General features: G+C 37.0%; 1 protein-coding gene across 5 annotated transcripts in view; it reads left to right on the top strand.

Moving 5' to 3' along the window:
* Positions 1–18,395, top strand: part of LOC128240540 (cys-loop ligand-gated ion channel-like) — a 177,630-nt gene that overhangs the window by 53,814 nt on the left and 105,421 nt on the right. The window contains exons 1-2 of one of the 5 annotated variants that reach the window (XM_052957207.1): positions 15,823–16,168; positions 16,671–17,275. The exons of 3 other annotated variants lie outside the window; for them this stretch is intronic. In XM_052957207.1, the coding sequence (XP_052813167.1) occupies positions 17,141–17,275 (135 nt within the window). In that variant the 5' untranslated portion in view covers positions 15,823–16,168; positions 16,671–17,140. Of the gene's footprint in view, positions 1–15,822; positions 17,276–18,395 lie in introns of those variants that run through there. One more of the 5 variants, XM_052957206.1, reaches the window with a different exon arrangement.

Genomic DNA, 18,395 nt, shown 5'->3' with positions numbered 1-18,395 from the left:
TACGTGTAGGGCTAGGTTGTGATCCAGTACGTGTAGGGCTAGGTTGTGATCCAGTACGTGTAGTGCTCAATTGTGATCCAGTACATGTAGTGCTCAATTGTGATCCAGTACGTGTAGTGCTCAATTGTGATCCAGTACGTGTAGTGCTAGGTTGTGATCCAGTACGTGTAGTGCTCAATTGTGATCCAGTACGTGTAGTGCTCAATTGTGATCCAGTACGTGTAGTGCTCAATTGTGATCCCGTACGTGTAGTGCTCAATTGTGATCCAGTACGTGTAGTACTCAATTGTGATCCAGTACGTGTAGTGCTCAATTGTGATCCAGTACGTGTAGTGATAGGTTGTGATCCCGTACGTGTAGTGCTCAATTGTGATCCAGTACGTGTAGTGCTCAATTGTTTTACAGTACAAATGACTATTTAATAAGCATCTTAGATTAAACTTATATTTAAGATTAAAAACTCAGTGTTTTGATTGTCTTGTATATTTAGCTGATCAATAGGCTGAATGGAATCACTGAGGCATGTCTAAGGATAAGGATAAGATCAATATTGAATACTGGCCCTGCGTGGTCATTTACTCCTAAGATTAGGAACAATCTAAGACGTTTATTGCACCCGATCCCTGAAAAGATGTGTACTGTGTTACAACGTTTCCGTTTCTCTAGTTCCTTGATGACCCGGCTTGTCATTCATGATAAGCATACTCATTCCAACGTAGTGTATGACAAACACAGTCATGTTATATAGGCTGAAAACAAAAATAGAAAGCTATTTTCTTATCAGCAGGTCATATCGACAGATCATTGTATTGGTACAGACATAAATTGGACATTCCGGGCCAAAAATGATACATGAAACTCGTTTCGTAACATTGACTAAACACAACGTTTATTTTCGTTACATTGTGCAAGGGGAGAAGGGGGGGGGGGGGGGGGGGGGGACTTCTAGAAAAGGAGGTGGTGTGTAGGAGGTGGGCCAGCATCAAGAGAAGGTATTCTAAGGAGAAATTCCATAACAAATATTCATGATGTCCTGTTTTTTTACTCGTTTAGTGTTACAGGAAAAGTTTCAACGTGAAATGAGTTTATACAGAAAAAAATAAGTACTCAAAACATTACTGAAACAATGATGCTCGAAGTGTCTTGGAACTGGATTAATAATTACAAACCTTTTCATATATGCTTTCGTTATATAAGGCAAAGACCAAAAAACATGGAAAAAAATTGGCTTTAGATATAAAAAAGTTATTTTGATCGATTTCATGTTAACATTTGCTTTCGTAGTATGTCATTAGCGAATGTCCACGCTCTGCCAACATCAAGATCTTTTAAAGAGCTTTTAAAGGCAACAGGGCAAATACAGCAGTTCACTCTTCCCAATCGTTAATCACGAGAAGTAATAACAGCTATTTGGAAACTGATTAGTACGCAATCGTTTTTTCTTGAATTTTTGATGGAAAAGACCTATATCCTTTGAAGAAAAATAATAAAATCGTTTTATACATTTCTTGATCTTTCAATATCTCGACGTTAATCGATTATATGAGGGTCACACAGTGTTCAGTTATTATTGTAACACATGTCACGCTTTCGGATAAATCAAACCTCCTATCATGGAGTACCACCGCCACAATCCGTCTATTGATATTGCCCATTTATTGCTTTTGCTACCTGGGAAGCGGAAAGACCGTTTGTATTTTTATGTTATTAAGGATTCCAACTAATTATTCTCGACTCAGATCGCTGTGCCTAGAGTACTGATGAAGTGGTCTTTTTAGTATGTATTGTGGATAAGTGGGTTATTGTGGATACGTGGATTAGTAGATGATTATAAATGTGTGGTGGTATGAATGAAACGTTTTGTACAAAACTTATTATAATAGTTATTTAAAACATACATTATTGGGATATTCAGTACAAAAATGGCGATAAACCAATTGGTTTGTGTTCTCGTCTTTGCAGTTTTCGTCTATATGACATTAAAACTCAAACTTTGTTCGTGCTGTTTCAAACACATGTAAACGGTTTGTTTGATGCTGAAATACAAAATAATATATTGGATTCAACAATGGCACACCCAGCAGTCAAACATATGAGGAAGAAAGGGTTGTTCATAGGCACCCGACTAAGTCCTTACATATGATAAAGTCCCTGTTCTAAGGCACACGACTTATGCCTTACATATGAGTAAGACCCTGTTCTAAGGCACACGACTAATGCCTTACATATGAGGAATACCCTGTTCTAAGACACATGACTAATGCCTTACATATGAGGAAGACCCTGTTCTAAGGCCGAGACTAATGCCTTACATATGAGGAAGACCCTGTTCCCAGGCACACGACTAATGCCTTACATATGAGGAAGACCCTGTTCTAAGGCACACGACTAATGCCTTACATATGAGGAACACCCTGTTCCAAGGCACACGACTAATGCCTTACATATGAGGAAGACCCTGTAATCTAAGGCACATGACTAATGCCTTACATATGAGGAACACCCTGTTCCAAGGCACACGACTAATGCCTTACATATGAGGATGACCCTGTTCCAAGGCACCCGACTAAGTCCTTACATATGAGGAACACCCTGTTCTTAGGCACACGACTATTGCCGTACATATGAGGAAGACCCTGTAATCTAAGGCACACGACTAATGCCTTACATATGAGGAGGACCCTGTAATCTAAGGCACACGACTAATGCCTTACATATGAGGAGGACCCTGTAATCTAAGGCACATGACTAATGCCTTACATATGAGGAAGACCCTGTTCCAAGGCACACGACTAATGCCTTACATATGAGGAACACCCTGTTCCAAGGCACACGACTAATGCTTTACCTATGAGGAAGACCCTGTTCTAAGGCACACGACTAATGCCTTCCATATGAGTAAGACCCTGTAATCTAAAGCACATGACTAATGCCTTACATTTGAGGAACACCCTGTTCTAAGGCACACGACTAATACCTGACATATGAGGAAGACCCTGTTCTAAGGCATACGACTAATGCCTTACATATGAGGAACACCCTGTTCTAAGGTCGAGACTAATGCCTAACATATGAGGAACACCCTGTTCTAAGGCACACAACAAAGTCCTTACATATGAGGAATACCTTGTTTTTAGTTAAACGACTAACATATGAAGAAGCCACACAAATGATGCTGATCTTCATATAAGCGATGCTGATCTTGATGTGATGCTGATCCTGATGTAAGGGATGCTGATCTTGATAAAAGGGATGCTGATTTTGATGTAAGTTGTGCAGATATTGATGTTATTTATGCTGATCTCGATGTTGGTGATGCTTATCCTGATGTAAATTACGCTGATCTTGTTTTAAGTGATGCTGATCTTGATGTTAGTGATGCTGATCTTGTTTTAAGTGATGCGGATTTTGATGTGAGTAATGTTGTTATTGATATTACTGAAGCTGATTTTGATGTTGGTAATGCTGGTTGCATTGTTAGTGATGCTAAACTTTATGTTTGTGATGCCGATCTTGAGGTAAGTGATGCTGACCTTGATATAAGTAATGCTGATCTTGATGTAACTGGTGCTAATCTTGATGCTAGTGATGCCGATCTTAATGTCTTGAATATTCATTAGTGTGGTTAACTTTGATTTTTGTGATGCTGATCTTGTGATGATGTTGTTGATGCTGATCTTGAAGTAAGTGAAGCTGATCTTGATATTAATGAAGCTCATCTTGATGTAAGTGATGATAATCTTGATGATCGTGATACAGAACATTATGTCTTGTATTGATATATTTATGCTTAATTTTGATTTGTGTGATGCTTATCTTCATGTTGGTAATGCTGAATTTGATGTGTGTGATGCTTATCATGATGCTAGTGATGCTGATCTTGATGTTATTGATGCTGATCTTGATGAAAGTGGTGCTTATCTTGATGTAAGTAGTGCTGATCTATTGATGTTAGCGATGCTGATATTGATGTCTTATTATAATATAAGTGGTGTTAATCTTGATGTAAGTATTGCTGATCTTGGTGTTAATGATGCTGATATTGATGTCTCATATTGATATTAGTTATGTTGATCGTGATGTTAGTGATATCATTTATGTATGACGGCAAAGTTGGAAGGTAGTTGGTAGTTGGGGATTCGAATATTCAACTACACACCAGTTGCCAGTTGGGGATTCGACAAACACTGTTTTAATTCACTTTTATTCGTTTATTCGCCAGTCGGATATTCGTCTATTTCCAGTCGATTATTCGCGAATGTTCAACTACTAACCAGTCAGTAGTTGGGGATTCAGATTATGTCTATATATATGGTTTTTAAAGGTCACATATGGAAAAATAAATTGTCAAATGTTTCTTTATGCATGTACACATATGTATCTTTGCGACAAACACTGTTTTAATATAATTTTATTCGTTTATTCGCCAGTCGGATATTCGTCTATTTCCAATGGAAATTATTTAGTAGTTGAACATTCGCGAATAATCGACTGGAAATGGACGAAAATCAGACTGGCGAATATACGAATGAAAGTAAATTAAAACAGTGTTTGTCGCAAAGATACATATGTGTACATGCATAAAGAAACATTTGGAGATTAATTTTCCCATATGTGACCTTTAAAACCATATATATAGGCATACTCTGAATCCCCAACTACTGACTGGTTTGCAGTTGAACATTCGCGAATAATCGACTGGAAATGGTCGAATATCCGACTGGCGACTTGAAATAGTCGAGAATCTTAATATCAACATCAACATCCAACTCTGATTTTTCGAATCCCCAACTGGCAACTAGCAGGTAGTTGAATATTCGAATCCCCAACTGTGAACTGGTAAGTAGTTTAATATTCGAATCCCCAACTACCAACTACCTTCCAACTTAACCGTCATCATTTATGTCTTGTATTGGTATTAGTGATTCTGATCTTGATGTTTACTTACAACAAATAGTAATGATTTACGCACATTAATACAGTACGTTTTGCCAATACCGAAAATTAGCCTATTATATAATTATATCTTTATTGAACAATAGTGTTGACTGCTGTGGTGAATGGAAGCTGGATACTACTGCTGATAAGACGCAATTTCCCGTACTTGGTGATAGACCAAGGCGAAACAGAAGTATACTTGTTAATAACAACAGTTAGAAGTTCTAGAAATTGCAAACATCATCGTGTTTCTTTCTCCAAAACAGATGTTAAGAAGCATGTGATAGAGCAGGCATGAAAAAAACCGAAATAATTTAGTCGTAATGATAAGAAATGTGTATTTACCCGTTGGCGTTAATTAAACTAATTTGACTCCTATTCTGCTTTATGCCTGCGACATTTGGTGATATAACCATAATATTGGTTTATGAAGCATATTCTGAATGTTAAAAGAAGCACTGCTCGTGTGTTGTTGTATAATAATAATAATAATAATAATAATAATAATAATAATAATAATAATAACAACTTTATTTAACGAAGGTTACATACTAAGTGTACAATCATTACAGACATACTACTTATTTCTAGCATGGCCTTCACACAAAAAGTATTACAAAAACACATATACTAAGTTACATATTAAGCAACATAAAAAAACAACATACAAACACAATATCACTATCATACATTTCTTCGACAAACACAACTCAGTTTAATATAGCTGTGTAAAGTTAGCTAAACATACGACATTGGACATTGGAAATTCAAAATCGAATGTTGTGCTGGCACGACATTGGACATTGGACATTCAAAATCGAATGTTGTGCTGGCACGACATTGGACATTGGACATTCAAAAGTGAAAGTCGTGCTAGCACGACATTGGACATTGGACATTCAAACTCGAATGTTGTGCTGGCACGACATTGGACATTGGACATTCAAACTCGAATGTTGTGCTGGCACGACATTGGACATTGGACATTCAAAAGTGAAAGTCGTGCTAGCACGACGTTGGTCATTGGACATTCAAAATCAAATGTCGTGCTGGCACGACATTGGACATTGGACATTCAAAAGTGAAAGTCGTGCTAGCACGACATTGGACATTGGACATTCAAAATCGAATGTTGTGCTGGCACGATATTGGACATTGGACATTCAAAAGTGAAAGTCGTGCTAGCACGACATTGGACATTGGACATTCAAAATCGAATGTTGTGCTGGCACGACATTGGACATTGGACATTCAAAAGTGAAAGTCGTGCTAGCACAACATTGGACATTGGACATTCAAAATCCAATCATGCGCTGGCGCGATATTGGACATTGGACATTCAAAAGTGAAAGTCGTGCTAGCACGACATTGGACATTGGACATTCAAAATCGAATGTTGTGCTGGCACGACATTGGACATTGGACATTCAAAAGTGAAAGTCGTGCTAGCACGACATTGGACATTGGACATTCAAAATCGAATGTTGTGCTGGCACGACATTGGACATTGGACATTCAAAAGTGAAAGTCGTGCTAGCACGACATTGGACATTCAAAATCGAATGTTGTGCTGGCACGACATTGGACATTCAAAAACGATTGTCGTGCCGGCACGACATTGGACATTGGACATTCAAAATCGAATGTTGTGCTGGCACGACATTGGACATTGGACATTCAAAAACGATTGTCGTGCCGGCACGACATTGGACATTGGACATTCATAACCGAATGTTGTGCTGGCACGACATTGGACATTGGACGTTTAAAAGTGAAAGTCGTGCTAGCACGACATTGGACATTCAAAATCGAATGTTGTGCTGGCACGACATTGGACATTGGACATTCAAAAGTGAAAGTCATGCTAGCACGACATTGGACATTGGACATTCAAAATCGAATGTTGGCTGGCACGACATTGGGTATTGGACATTCAAAAACGATTGTCGTGCCGGCACGACATTGGACATTGGACATTCATAACCGAATGTTGTGCTGGCACGACATTGGACATTGGACATTCAAAAGTGATTGTCGTGCTAGCACGACATTGGACATTGGACATTCAAAATCGAATGTTGTGCTTGCACGACATTGGACATTCAAAAGTGAAAGTCGTGCTAGCACGACATTGGACATTCAAAATCGAATGTTGTGCTTTCCACGACATTGGACTTTGGACATTCAAAAGTGAAAGTCGTGCTAGCACGACATTGGACATTCAAAATCGAATGTTGTGCTGGCACGACATTGGACATTGGACATTCAAAAGTGAAAGTCGTGCTAGCAGGACATTGGACATTCAAACGAGTTTTGTTTCATTGGAACAAGTGCTGAATCACGCAACAATTAGGTGTCAGAATAAAATATATCAACTTGCAGGAGTCACGATGCACAGAGAGACGCACTATTGTGCAGTACTTCAATCAGAAACCTTTGGAAACGTGTGGTATGACGGGCTGGTCGGAAAGCTAGGTCCATTACCACACGACCTGCACACTTGGACACCGTCTCACGCTATTTTTTGTCAAGTGTAGAAGCACTCAAGTTTATTTCTTTCTCAAGAATCACATTATGTAGCCTATTAGTATCTTTCATGGCCGAGAGTGTAAGATGGGTTCAGCCCAACCCGAGCGTAGGGTTTTTTGCGGAAACGAGGTTTACCTGTTTCCGCAGAACACCCTGTGCGAGGGTTGGTATGAACCTATCTTACACGAGCGACTATTGTAGATGTTTTTCTCTCTCACCGCAGTTAAACAAAATAATGTAAAAATGTATTTTATCGCTGGAACTTTTTTGTGCGTAGTGAAAATAATGTGCGCATAGATATATGACAATTCCTGGTTGTCATAGATATTCGCGCAGTGATTCAGATTATGCTAATAGTCAAATCGTTCTTTAAATAGTTCTGGATGCAGCAAAGTGAAGGCAATAAAAAAGAGTTCCATACGGGTACTTGTTTATCTTTGCCCGTTGGGATGATAAGAATTTCACGCATGGACAAATGTTTGAATCTACTTTTCTGAGGTGGCAGATATATATATATATATCCGAAATCTTGGACTGGTGATAAGGCTGCAATTCTAATTTGTCCATTCAAATTATTGTGTTAAATAACGACATTCAACTTGGCTTTTATTTTTTAAAATATGGTTTATAATAACGTATATCTGTCTATTCATAGTGACCAAATATTATTTAGGCATCCAATGGAAGTGGTAAATGTTAAGAGAAAAAATATAATGAAACGACAACCAGTATACAAATAATAATTGTTGGACATAGATCATTTTTACTCATTAATTATCTGTCAGGAGTACCCTTTAAAATAATACCAAAATTATATGGGATCCCCATGCATCAAAATGTAGCATTATCGCCAATGGTTTATGCATTGACAAGTTTAGCTGTGTGTATGTTGCCTTAAGTAACATCCATGTCCGACAATATTATACATTTGAGGTACCTAACACATATTTAACAAAGAAACTTGTATTTGAAAGTCCGCAACATTGTTATTGAGAGTTGTATTAAAACAATCCTTTCGATTGATATACATACATATACCCATGTAAATGCAGACACATTCATTAATGTAATATAATTATTCTAAAGCTCTGTAGATAAACACATACTGAAGTGCACATTTGTTGGGTTTATATAATTATTTGCGCTTTGTTTCCTTTCAACCCTTTCAACCATTGTCAGTTCTGCCCAAGATGCCATTTCCAATGGCTCTGGTGTCACATTTTACATGTATAAATTGTATATTCTGTAAAACCTATAAGAATTTATGTCGTATGTGATGAAGACGTCATTTTGAATTCTTTAATGTCGATGCGATTGATTATAAAACGCTTTGTGTAATTCTGTCGTCTTATAAATATCAAAAAGGTTTATCGAACACAATTATTTCATATAAACTTTACCAAATGAAGACGACGTAGCATGTTCGACTAACTGAGTCGATAAAAAAACAAGTCGACAGGTAGGAATAGGTTACTTTATCGACTCATTGACAATATTTTTTTTGTGTTTACGTAAAACCAGATAAAAAAGATGTACGGACGATTACATTTATACTTGTAGGAATCATCAATGCATGTCTATATTTTCCATATGTCATTATATACTGTGGATATAATTATCTTCACTTCCTTTATAAATGGTACTAGATGTGTAGCAGTGGTGTGTAAACAATTAAGCTTATTAAATATATGCCATTTTGAAAGCATTATCACTGTTTGTCTATATACAATCCACGACCATTCATAAGTATATTCATTTGAATCTTTCTCTGCATATGTGACATCATATATAATATCTGAATCATGCTTAAGTTTCAAATATTGCGATGGAATCGTCATGACAATGCTCTGTTGGTGTTGATAAATTTTGTAATGGTTCATTGCTTTGTGATCTCTGACCCTTTTCAAATAATTTCAAGACAATATCTCAAACAAACAAAAAATCCGAATATTGCATGCCATCAAAATTAATTTAAAGTCGGTAAAAAAACAACATTCATTCATAAAACATATCATACATTGATTTGAATGTGCTAACTGCTAGCACGAGTTTCACTTTTGAATATCCAATGTCCAATGTCGTGCCAGCACAACATTCGATTTTGAATGTCCAATGTCCAATGTCGTATATTTAGCTAACTTCACGCAGCTGTTTAATATGATGATTATAAATTACAATAATTTCATACTGTAAATAATGTAGATATATTCAGTAAAACCACATTCAATCAATATATTTTCAACATTTACAACTGGTAGTATCCATTACAAGTTGTTGCAAGAGTGTCATATACGTGCATTCACACAATTCACAATTCATGTAAACAATAAACTTTTTATTATAATGTGAATTAAATAAAGTGTCAAGATTGTTTTTCATGTGATAAAATTATTCTGCCAATAAGTAGCCTTTTAATGCATGTTTAAAGGGTGGTAGCTTATCTTTACATTTAATGTATGTAGGAAGAGAATTCCAAATTTTCATTGCTTTATAGGCAAATGTATTTTTGATATAGTTTGTTCTAGGTTTAACAACAAAAAGATCCTTGTTTTCTGAAGAACGCAAGCTATAGTGCTCATTTTTGGCAAATGTTAACAATTCTGTGAAGTACGAAGGAGTCAAACATTTCATGCTTTTGAAAACAAGTAATGAAAGATGATAATAGCACCTGTCTTCAAAAGATAGCAACCCTGACTGTTTGAATATGTTTCCACAGTGGCTAGTATGGTGACCTTGGTTGATTTCTTTTAAGGTTTATGATTAAGAAACGCTTGATAGGAATTTGGTATACAATTACTCTTTCGCAAGACAACTATTCATCCATTATGTCAAGTTTATATATTCACTGTCCATGAACATTCAGTATTGCCAAAACCATTTTTAAAGAATGTGGTTTGAGGTGGGCATATCCTTTATCACCCTGGTTCCTAACAATCGGTGTTGAATTCGGTAGAAATAAAATAAAAAAAAACAGGCAAAACTGAAATAGTGATAAATACAACACCTTAACCTTAAGTTAAAACTTGTAGTAAAAACGGAAGTTTTATTCTGAATTTGAAGACTGTGTCCATACTCATGTAGCAAATGTGAGACTGAGTCATTTTGATCTACCGATGGAAAAAGGAAAACAGCTTCAATGGTATAGAAGAAATTGTAGGAAATGCCAGGTATATACTTAAAATGAAATTGGTGATTTTTATATATTTTTTGTTGCCAATATCTTTTGCATTTTTATGTTTTCCAAATTTCATATATATAAACATAATTATATAACAGTTCATAACTTGTACTTAAATTTAGCTGTACACTGCATTTTACATTCTATTCGCAATGTAAATCTTGTTAAGTGAATGTTGTTTTCCTCCCAAACAGAACGGGAAAAGAAGTAAACAAAAAAGAGTGTGTGTTGTTTGTGTGTGGAAAAACAGATATTTGAGAAACTTGAAAGTTTGCTTTACCTTTTCAATAAATGATTGTTATGCTTTACCCAGACAGAAAACAATTATTTTTAATTTCAGCTGCATTCGTTAATTACCTTTTATGATGTTATGTAAATAACAAAATCCAATAAAAAAAATCTAAATAATCAAGACTATTGATATAAAAAGATAATCCTAGCTAGAAACTGGTATCCAGCCTGTTGCACATTCAACTTGAAGAGCAAGATAACTACAAGTACAAATTGAAGCCTCTCATACGTTTAAGTTTAATCTTTGAAAACGTAATAATTGGTAAGTGTATGTTACAAAGACTAATAAGCAATTAGATTTAGACTAACCAAATTATCATTACGTCAAGCTGTACGAATAATTGATTATTCCATGTTAACTTCGTTCCGGCTTAAGGGTAGAATGATATCTCTTCCTGATTGTAATTAAAATAGTTTGTTCGTTGCATGCAGTGTATGTTGCCAAGTGTGTGTTCTTCCTATCTCCTGTATTATACAACAGCAATCACTGGATCCGTCATTACACCACGAATGCTGGGAACATGCATAATGTCATTTATGTGAATTACCCACATTTTCTCCACCTTTTCTTTCAGCCGAGTAGTTTTATTTGGATCTAAATATCAGACATAGGCAGTGTATGAGTGTAAGTAGGCTCTGGTGGGCATTTAGATTTGTTCCGGGTCAAATGAATGCATCGATTTATCTAACAATAAAATCCTGTTCAGTAACTTCCGTCAAGAAGTTGAGTGAATAGGGGTTGATGTTACAGTTGTCAGCAATTGTTGTAAGTCCGGAACAGTTTTTTAACCTACATACTTACAACAATGTATCATTTTACGAATATAATCCAATACATAACACTCATACATACCCGTTCCACAAATCAATCATACGTACTTATCATACGTAACAACTCTACAAACCAGACCTATCTACCATTCCTACACACCAGACCTAAATACCAGTCCCACATACCAGACATGCATACCAGTCCTACATACCAGTCCAACATACCAGTCCTACATAATAATCCTACACACAAATCCTACATACCAGTCCTACACACAAATCCTACATACCAGTCTTACATACCAGTCCTAAATACCACTCTAACATACCAGAACTAAAAACCAGTCCTACATAGCAGTCCTACATACCAGGCCTACATGCCTTTCCTACATACCAGTCCTACATGCCTTTCCTATATACCAATCCCCAATACCACTCCTACATACCAGACCTTAATATCACTCCTACATACCAGAACTAAATACCAGTCCTAAATACCACTCCTATATACCAGACCTAAATACCAGTCCTACACACCTGGCCTACATACCAGTCATACAAACCAGTCCTACATACCAGTCCTACAAACCAGTATAACATACCAGTCTTAAATACCACTCCTACATACCATACCTAAATACCAGTCCTACATACCACTCCTGCATACCAGGCCTACATACCAGTCCTACAAACCACTCCTACATACCAGTCCTACATACCAGTCCTACATACCACTTATACATACCAGTCCTATAAACCACTCCTACATACCTCTCATACATACCAGGCCTACATACCAGGCCTACATACAACTCCTACATACCAGGCCTACATACCACTCCTACATACCTGTCCTACATTCCACTCCTACATACCAGTCCTACATACAAGTCTTACATACCAGTCCTTCATACCACATACCACTCCTACAGACCAGGCCTACATAACAGGCCCACTCCTACATACAAGTCTTACATACCAGTCCTTCATACCACATAGCACTCTTACATACCAGTCCTACATACCAGGCCTACACACCACTCTTACATACCAGGCCTACATACCACTCATACATGCTAGGCCTACATACCAGGCCTACATACAAGGCCTAAATACCACTCATACATACCAGGCCTACATACCACTCATACATGCCAGGCCTACATACCAGTCCTAAATACCACTCATACATACCAGGCCTAAATACCAGGCCTAAATACCACTCATACATGCCAGGCCTACATACCAGTCCTAAATACCACTCATACATACCAGGCCTACATACCAGTCCTAAATACCACTCATACATACCAGGCCTACATACCAGGCCTAAATACCACTCATACATGCCAGGCCTACATAGCAGTCCTAAATACCACTCATACATACCAGGTCTTCACACCACTTATACATACCAGGCCTACATAACAGGCCTACATACCAGGCCTAAATACCAGACCTAAATGCCACTCATACATACCAGGCCTACATACCAGTCCTAAATACCACTCATACATACCAGGTCTTCACACCACTTATTCATACCAGGCCTAAATACCAGACCTAAATACCACTCATACATACCAGGCCTACATACCAGTCCTAAATACCACTCATACATACCAGGTCTTCACACCACTTATACATACCAGGTCTACATACCAGGCCTAAATACCAGACCTAAATACCACTCATACATACCAGGTCTTCACACCACTCATACATACCAGGCCTACATACCAGTCCTAAATACCACTCATACATACCAGGTCTTCACACCACTCATACATACCAGGCCTACATACCAGGCCTAAATACCAGACCTAAATACCACTCATACATACCAGGCCTACATACCAGTCCTAAATACCACTCATACATACCAGGTCTTCACACCACTTATACATACCAGGTCTACATACCAGGCCTAAATACCAGACCTAAATACCACTCATACATACCAGGCCTACATACCAGTCTTACATACCACTCATACATGCCAGGCCTACATAACAGGCCCACTCCTACATACAAGTCTTACATACCACTCATACATGCCAGGCCTACATACCACTCATACATGCCAGGCCTACATAACAGGCCCACTCCTACATACAAGTCTTACATACCACTCATACATGCCAGGCCTACATACCACTCATACATGCCAGGCCTACATACCACTCATACATGCCAGGCCTACATAACAGGCCCACTCCTACATACAAGTCTTACATACCACTCATACATGCCAGGCCTACATAACAGGCCCACTCCTACATACAAGTCTTACATACCAGTCCTACATACCAGGCCTACACACCACTCCTACATACCAGGCCTACATACCACTCATACATGCCAAGCCTACATACCAGTCCTAAATACCACTCATGCATACCAGGCCTTCATACCACTCATACATACCAGGCCTACATACCAGGCCTAAATACCAGGCCTACATACCACTCATACATGCCAGGCCTACATACCAGGCCTACATACCACTCATACATACCAGGGCTACATACCACTCATACATACCTGTCATACATACGACCTGTTCTTCCTTTCATACATACTAAATAAAAACATTAATAAAAAACAATGTAGAAATCGTATGTGTTGGGGATTTACATACTTTTGGACAAGTGAGGTTTCAAAAGTATACATTTTTGTCCCGAGTACAAAAGGAACTGGACAACGCAATAACGAATTATGCAATGCATCCAATTAAACTATCCCAGAACAATTATGACGAATGAATGTAGCGTTTTTCAACAGTGAGCATAGCGTGTGTGGTTCAAGCTAATTGCACTTGTCTCTCTAACTTCCTCGTCTTCAGCCTTCTCGATCAATACTTCAGGAAAGTCGGTAGATATTATACTCTCATCGATAACATGTTCATGTATTTCATAGTTGTGTGTGTGTGTGTGTGTGTGTGCGTGCGAGTGTGCGTGCGTGCGTGCGTGCGTGTGTGTGACTTAGTATTGTGAACAGAACAGAACACAAATTTATTTCCACACATAACATCACACATATATACATCAATGAAGAAGACTGATAGTTCATGATCATTTTTCATTAATAGACATTTGCTTGGCGGGTAATAAAAGTTTTATTACTAGTTGAGATTCTTTACAGTAACATAAACAGTAGCAAATGTTAAATCTCTTTTTATAGAAATATTATTACCTAATATTATACGAATCATTTTAAAACTAGTTTACAGTTGGTACTAAACCATGAAATAATCATGTCTATACATTAATGAAATTCTTTCTCTTAGCAAATGCTTTCTCGAAAATCGAAAGATGTGAATAATGAGCCTTGCATAATGAGCATTTTTTGTGTGCGCAATATTCGTTCTTAACACAAATGTAAAGTAGCACAATATTAGCCAAACCGAAACATGGTAAGTCCGTGATATGTGTAAGGCAACGGTTTTTGGTGATTAGTTCACCTGATACAGACTTCCATTTGCTAAACTGAATACACCCACTGACAGATGATACTGTTTGTTTCAGTGTTAGATAGCAATATCTTTCACAGAGCATAAACCGACAGCTAAACCTCACCAGTGACTTTTTGAATGTATGTCCTGTGTCAAACCAGCACGACTTCTATTTTTGAATGTTCAATGTCTCGCGTATGTTTTGCTAACTTCACACAGATGAGTTAATCATGTTAATTCCACATTGAATGTTTCAGCGTATTTGGTATTTTAGTAGAACAGACCGAGCCTTACTCTTTCAGGTGCATGCATCTTTCAGACAGTGTAAAATTCCATATGATATCATCTGAAACTTAAATTGCATGAAAAGCCAGTGTAGCTTGTCCAGTTCATGAAACAATTGCCGCCGAATTGTACTGGTAAAGATAGAACCACAACTTGCGGCAAGTTCAAATGTCATGTTTTGGTAGTTGTACATGTATTCTCTATTCAGTACAATTATAATAAGAAAAGCCTAACTTTCTCTGTTTGAGGCTTGTTTACGAACTTCCCTTGTGTACCGAAAGCATAATACGATAGATAAAAGAGTGGGTGTTTCTAAAACAATCATACGTAGCACCACCTGTTTGCAACGTTTGTTAGCAACGATTATACCTATACAAATGAATACAAATGGAAACACATTATCTTAGAAAATTCAATCCGAGTAATGTGAAGATTATTTTCGGTCGCAACATCAATAAGGATGCCTTTCACACAAGAGATCCCATTTTAAGATAGAATATAACTGAAAAACATTCAACCAGGTAGACCGGTGAAAGCGAAGAACAAACTTTCATGCAATAACTCGCGAATAAATAATCATTGGAATATAAATATGTTAAAACATTCCAGAGAAAAATGGATAGTTGTTACGGAAGCGGATTAGCAAGGAAGTGGAGTCATTTGGTTCTTCTTTTGCATTACGAGATTTTGAGTGACCTGGAATTACTTAAGTGCAGATTTAGGTATTGTATGTACTTTCATAGTAAAAGAACTACATCACTGTGAAACACAAAGCTCACTTATTTTCCAAACTAAAGAAAAGCACAATTGTAGTAAAATATATAGTTTTGCGAAAACGTGATTATATTTGATTTTGTTACATGCAATTCTAAGTTATATTGCATTTAAGAATAGATGTTGCAAAATGTTCAGATATTTCGTTGTTAAAGATTTCAAAAAGAAAATACAATCAAATGCGCAATGGACTGAATGGGTTTATTTGACGAAAATCGATACATGGTTAATGAAATATGGCATATGGTTTTGTAGTTAATAGTATGAGAATATACGGAGTGTTGTGGTTGTTGCTGATGTAAAAGATGCGATCTATGCTTTAACAATGATAGATTTTGTGCAAATACTCTAAGTGTAATGTCTGTATATATTTTCGCTCTGAATAACTCTGATTTACTAGATAGTATCTGTTCTGAGTATAATTGATAATCAGAGTATTTGTGTGCACAGGGGGAACATAATTACACGTTTATAACGGATCAACAGTGCGAGACATGGATGTCTTGGAAATGTTTAGTGTTGTTGGGAATGTGATTTATGAATATGTATGGGAAATGAGTACATACGAAATATATTATCAAACGATCGAAAACTAGTGTCTAGAATGCATTGTTTACCTTGTGGTAATTACTGGTCTGCACTTTCCAGCCAAAATGGGAACTTTGTTACGGAATTAGAGGGGAGTAAAAGTGTTTTGTAAGACATAGTCACGTGAATGACTTGTGAATTATTATTTTTTCAAAATACCAGAAGGAATTGCTATAATAATAAGGAGCTGAATTCATGATCGAGAGTAGAAATTTAATAAGACGAGCACAATCAGACGCCTTCGTGATTTGTTAAAACAAGTTACATTCCAAACCCTTCAATAAGTACAAATACCTCTCTGCCAAGTTAGGAGAGCAACACAGACGGTCAAGATGATGTTCGGACAGGAAATGAACACCTTTAACAGTATCTACAACACACGTCAAATGGATCATCACGTTAACTACGGCAACAAAAAGTCGTCAGGAACGCTAGAACTTCCCCCCATCGTTCACAAATTGGGAAAAGTAGGTTTTCAAGTTATACTTATTGTGCATTTTACCACACCCATACATTTAAAGTTTTGGATCATACATGTATAGCAGTGGATAGGCCTCATATCCTAACTCCAATAGGCTCACACGCTTTTGTATTAAATAAATCAAATATAAAGATTTAACAAAAAAATGATGAAAACAACATATGTACAAGCATGAAAGCTAGAAATCCCACAAAGGTTTTTATTAAATTTCGGTGTTATATCTATATTTATATAAACGCCAATTTTATGGGAGTTAATTGAAAAGATAAGGTGAGATACATAACGCAGTGAAAATAACAACATTGAAAATGTCATGTTATTTCACAGAAAAACATAACACAATTAATAGTTTATAATAGAGAAAAAAAAGGTTTAAGATCGGCAGCTGGACTCGATCCTAGAACCTGTAGACTTCTGGAAGGGGTCCATACCGTTGAACTACTGGCCCCCGTTTGAAGGTCGTAAATGTCCAGACGTAACATATTTGTTTGGTGTAAGCTACAATTCAATTGAATATTTCGTCAGAAGTTTTATTGTTCACTTTCCTGGTGTCCCTTAGCCAAGCACTCTCCAGCAGCGTAAGATTTACGATTAATATATCTTATTGAAACAGGGCCAAGAGGCATCGATAAATTACAGGCGCTATAGATACCATTCATGATTATGTCAAAAGCTGTCATCATTGCAGCGGAGATTGCCAAGACATAATTGTTTGTGTTTTAAAGATTAAGTGATCATTCTTTACTCTGACAAAGTAATATTGTTTGTCGACACTTTTTATCAGGTATAGGATTAATAAGAAGCTTTAAAGAGGTCAAATAGAAACAATAATCATTTTGTTGGAGTATAGACAAGTATGGTGGCCTAAGCCTAGAGTGCGGCTTTTAAAAGTGGATGCATTATCAAACTTGCAATGGCACTAACGCTCAACTCCTTTCTTAAAAGTCAGTATTTATCTTATATTTAATAAGAATATATGCTTATATATCAAGATTCAAAAATATATATTATATGGCTCCTATCTGTATGGGACTTTATGAACCGTACATTCTCTTTCCTTGTTGACCAAGACATATCACAGCTTTATCAATGATGCTGACACTTAT

This window comes from Mya arenaria, chromosome 7, assembly GCF_026914265.1.
Source record: "Mya arenaria isolate MELC-2E11 chromosome 7, ASM2691426v1".
NCBI lineage: Eukaryota > Metazoa > Mollusca > Bivalvia > Myida > Myidae > Mya > Mya arenaria.
Note: the sequence above shows the minus strand (reverse complement) of the source record. Positions and strands in the feature narration are given on the sequence as shown.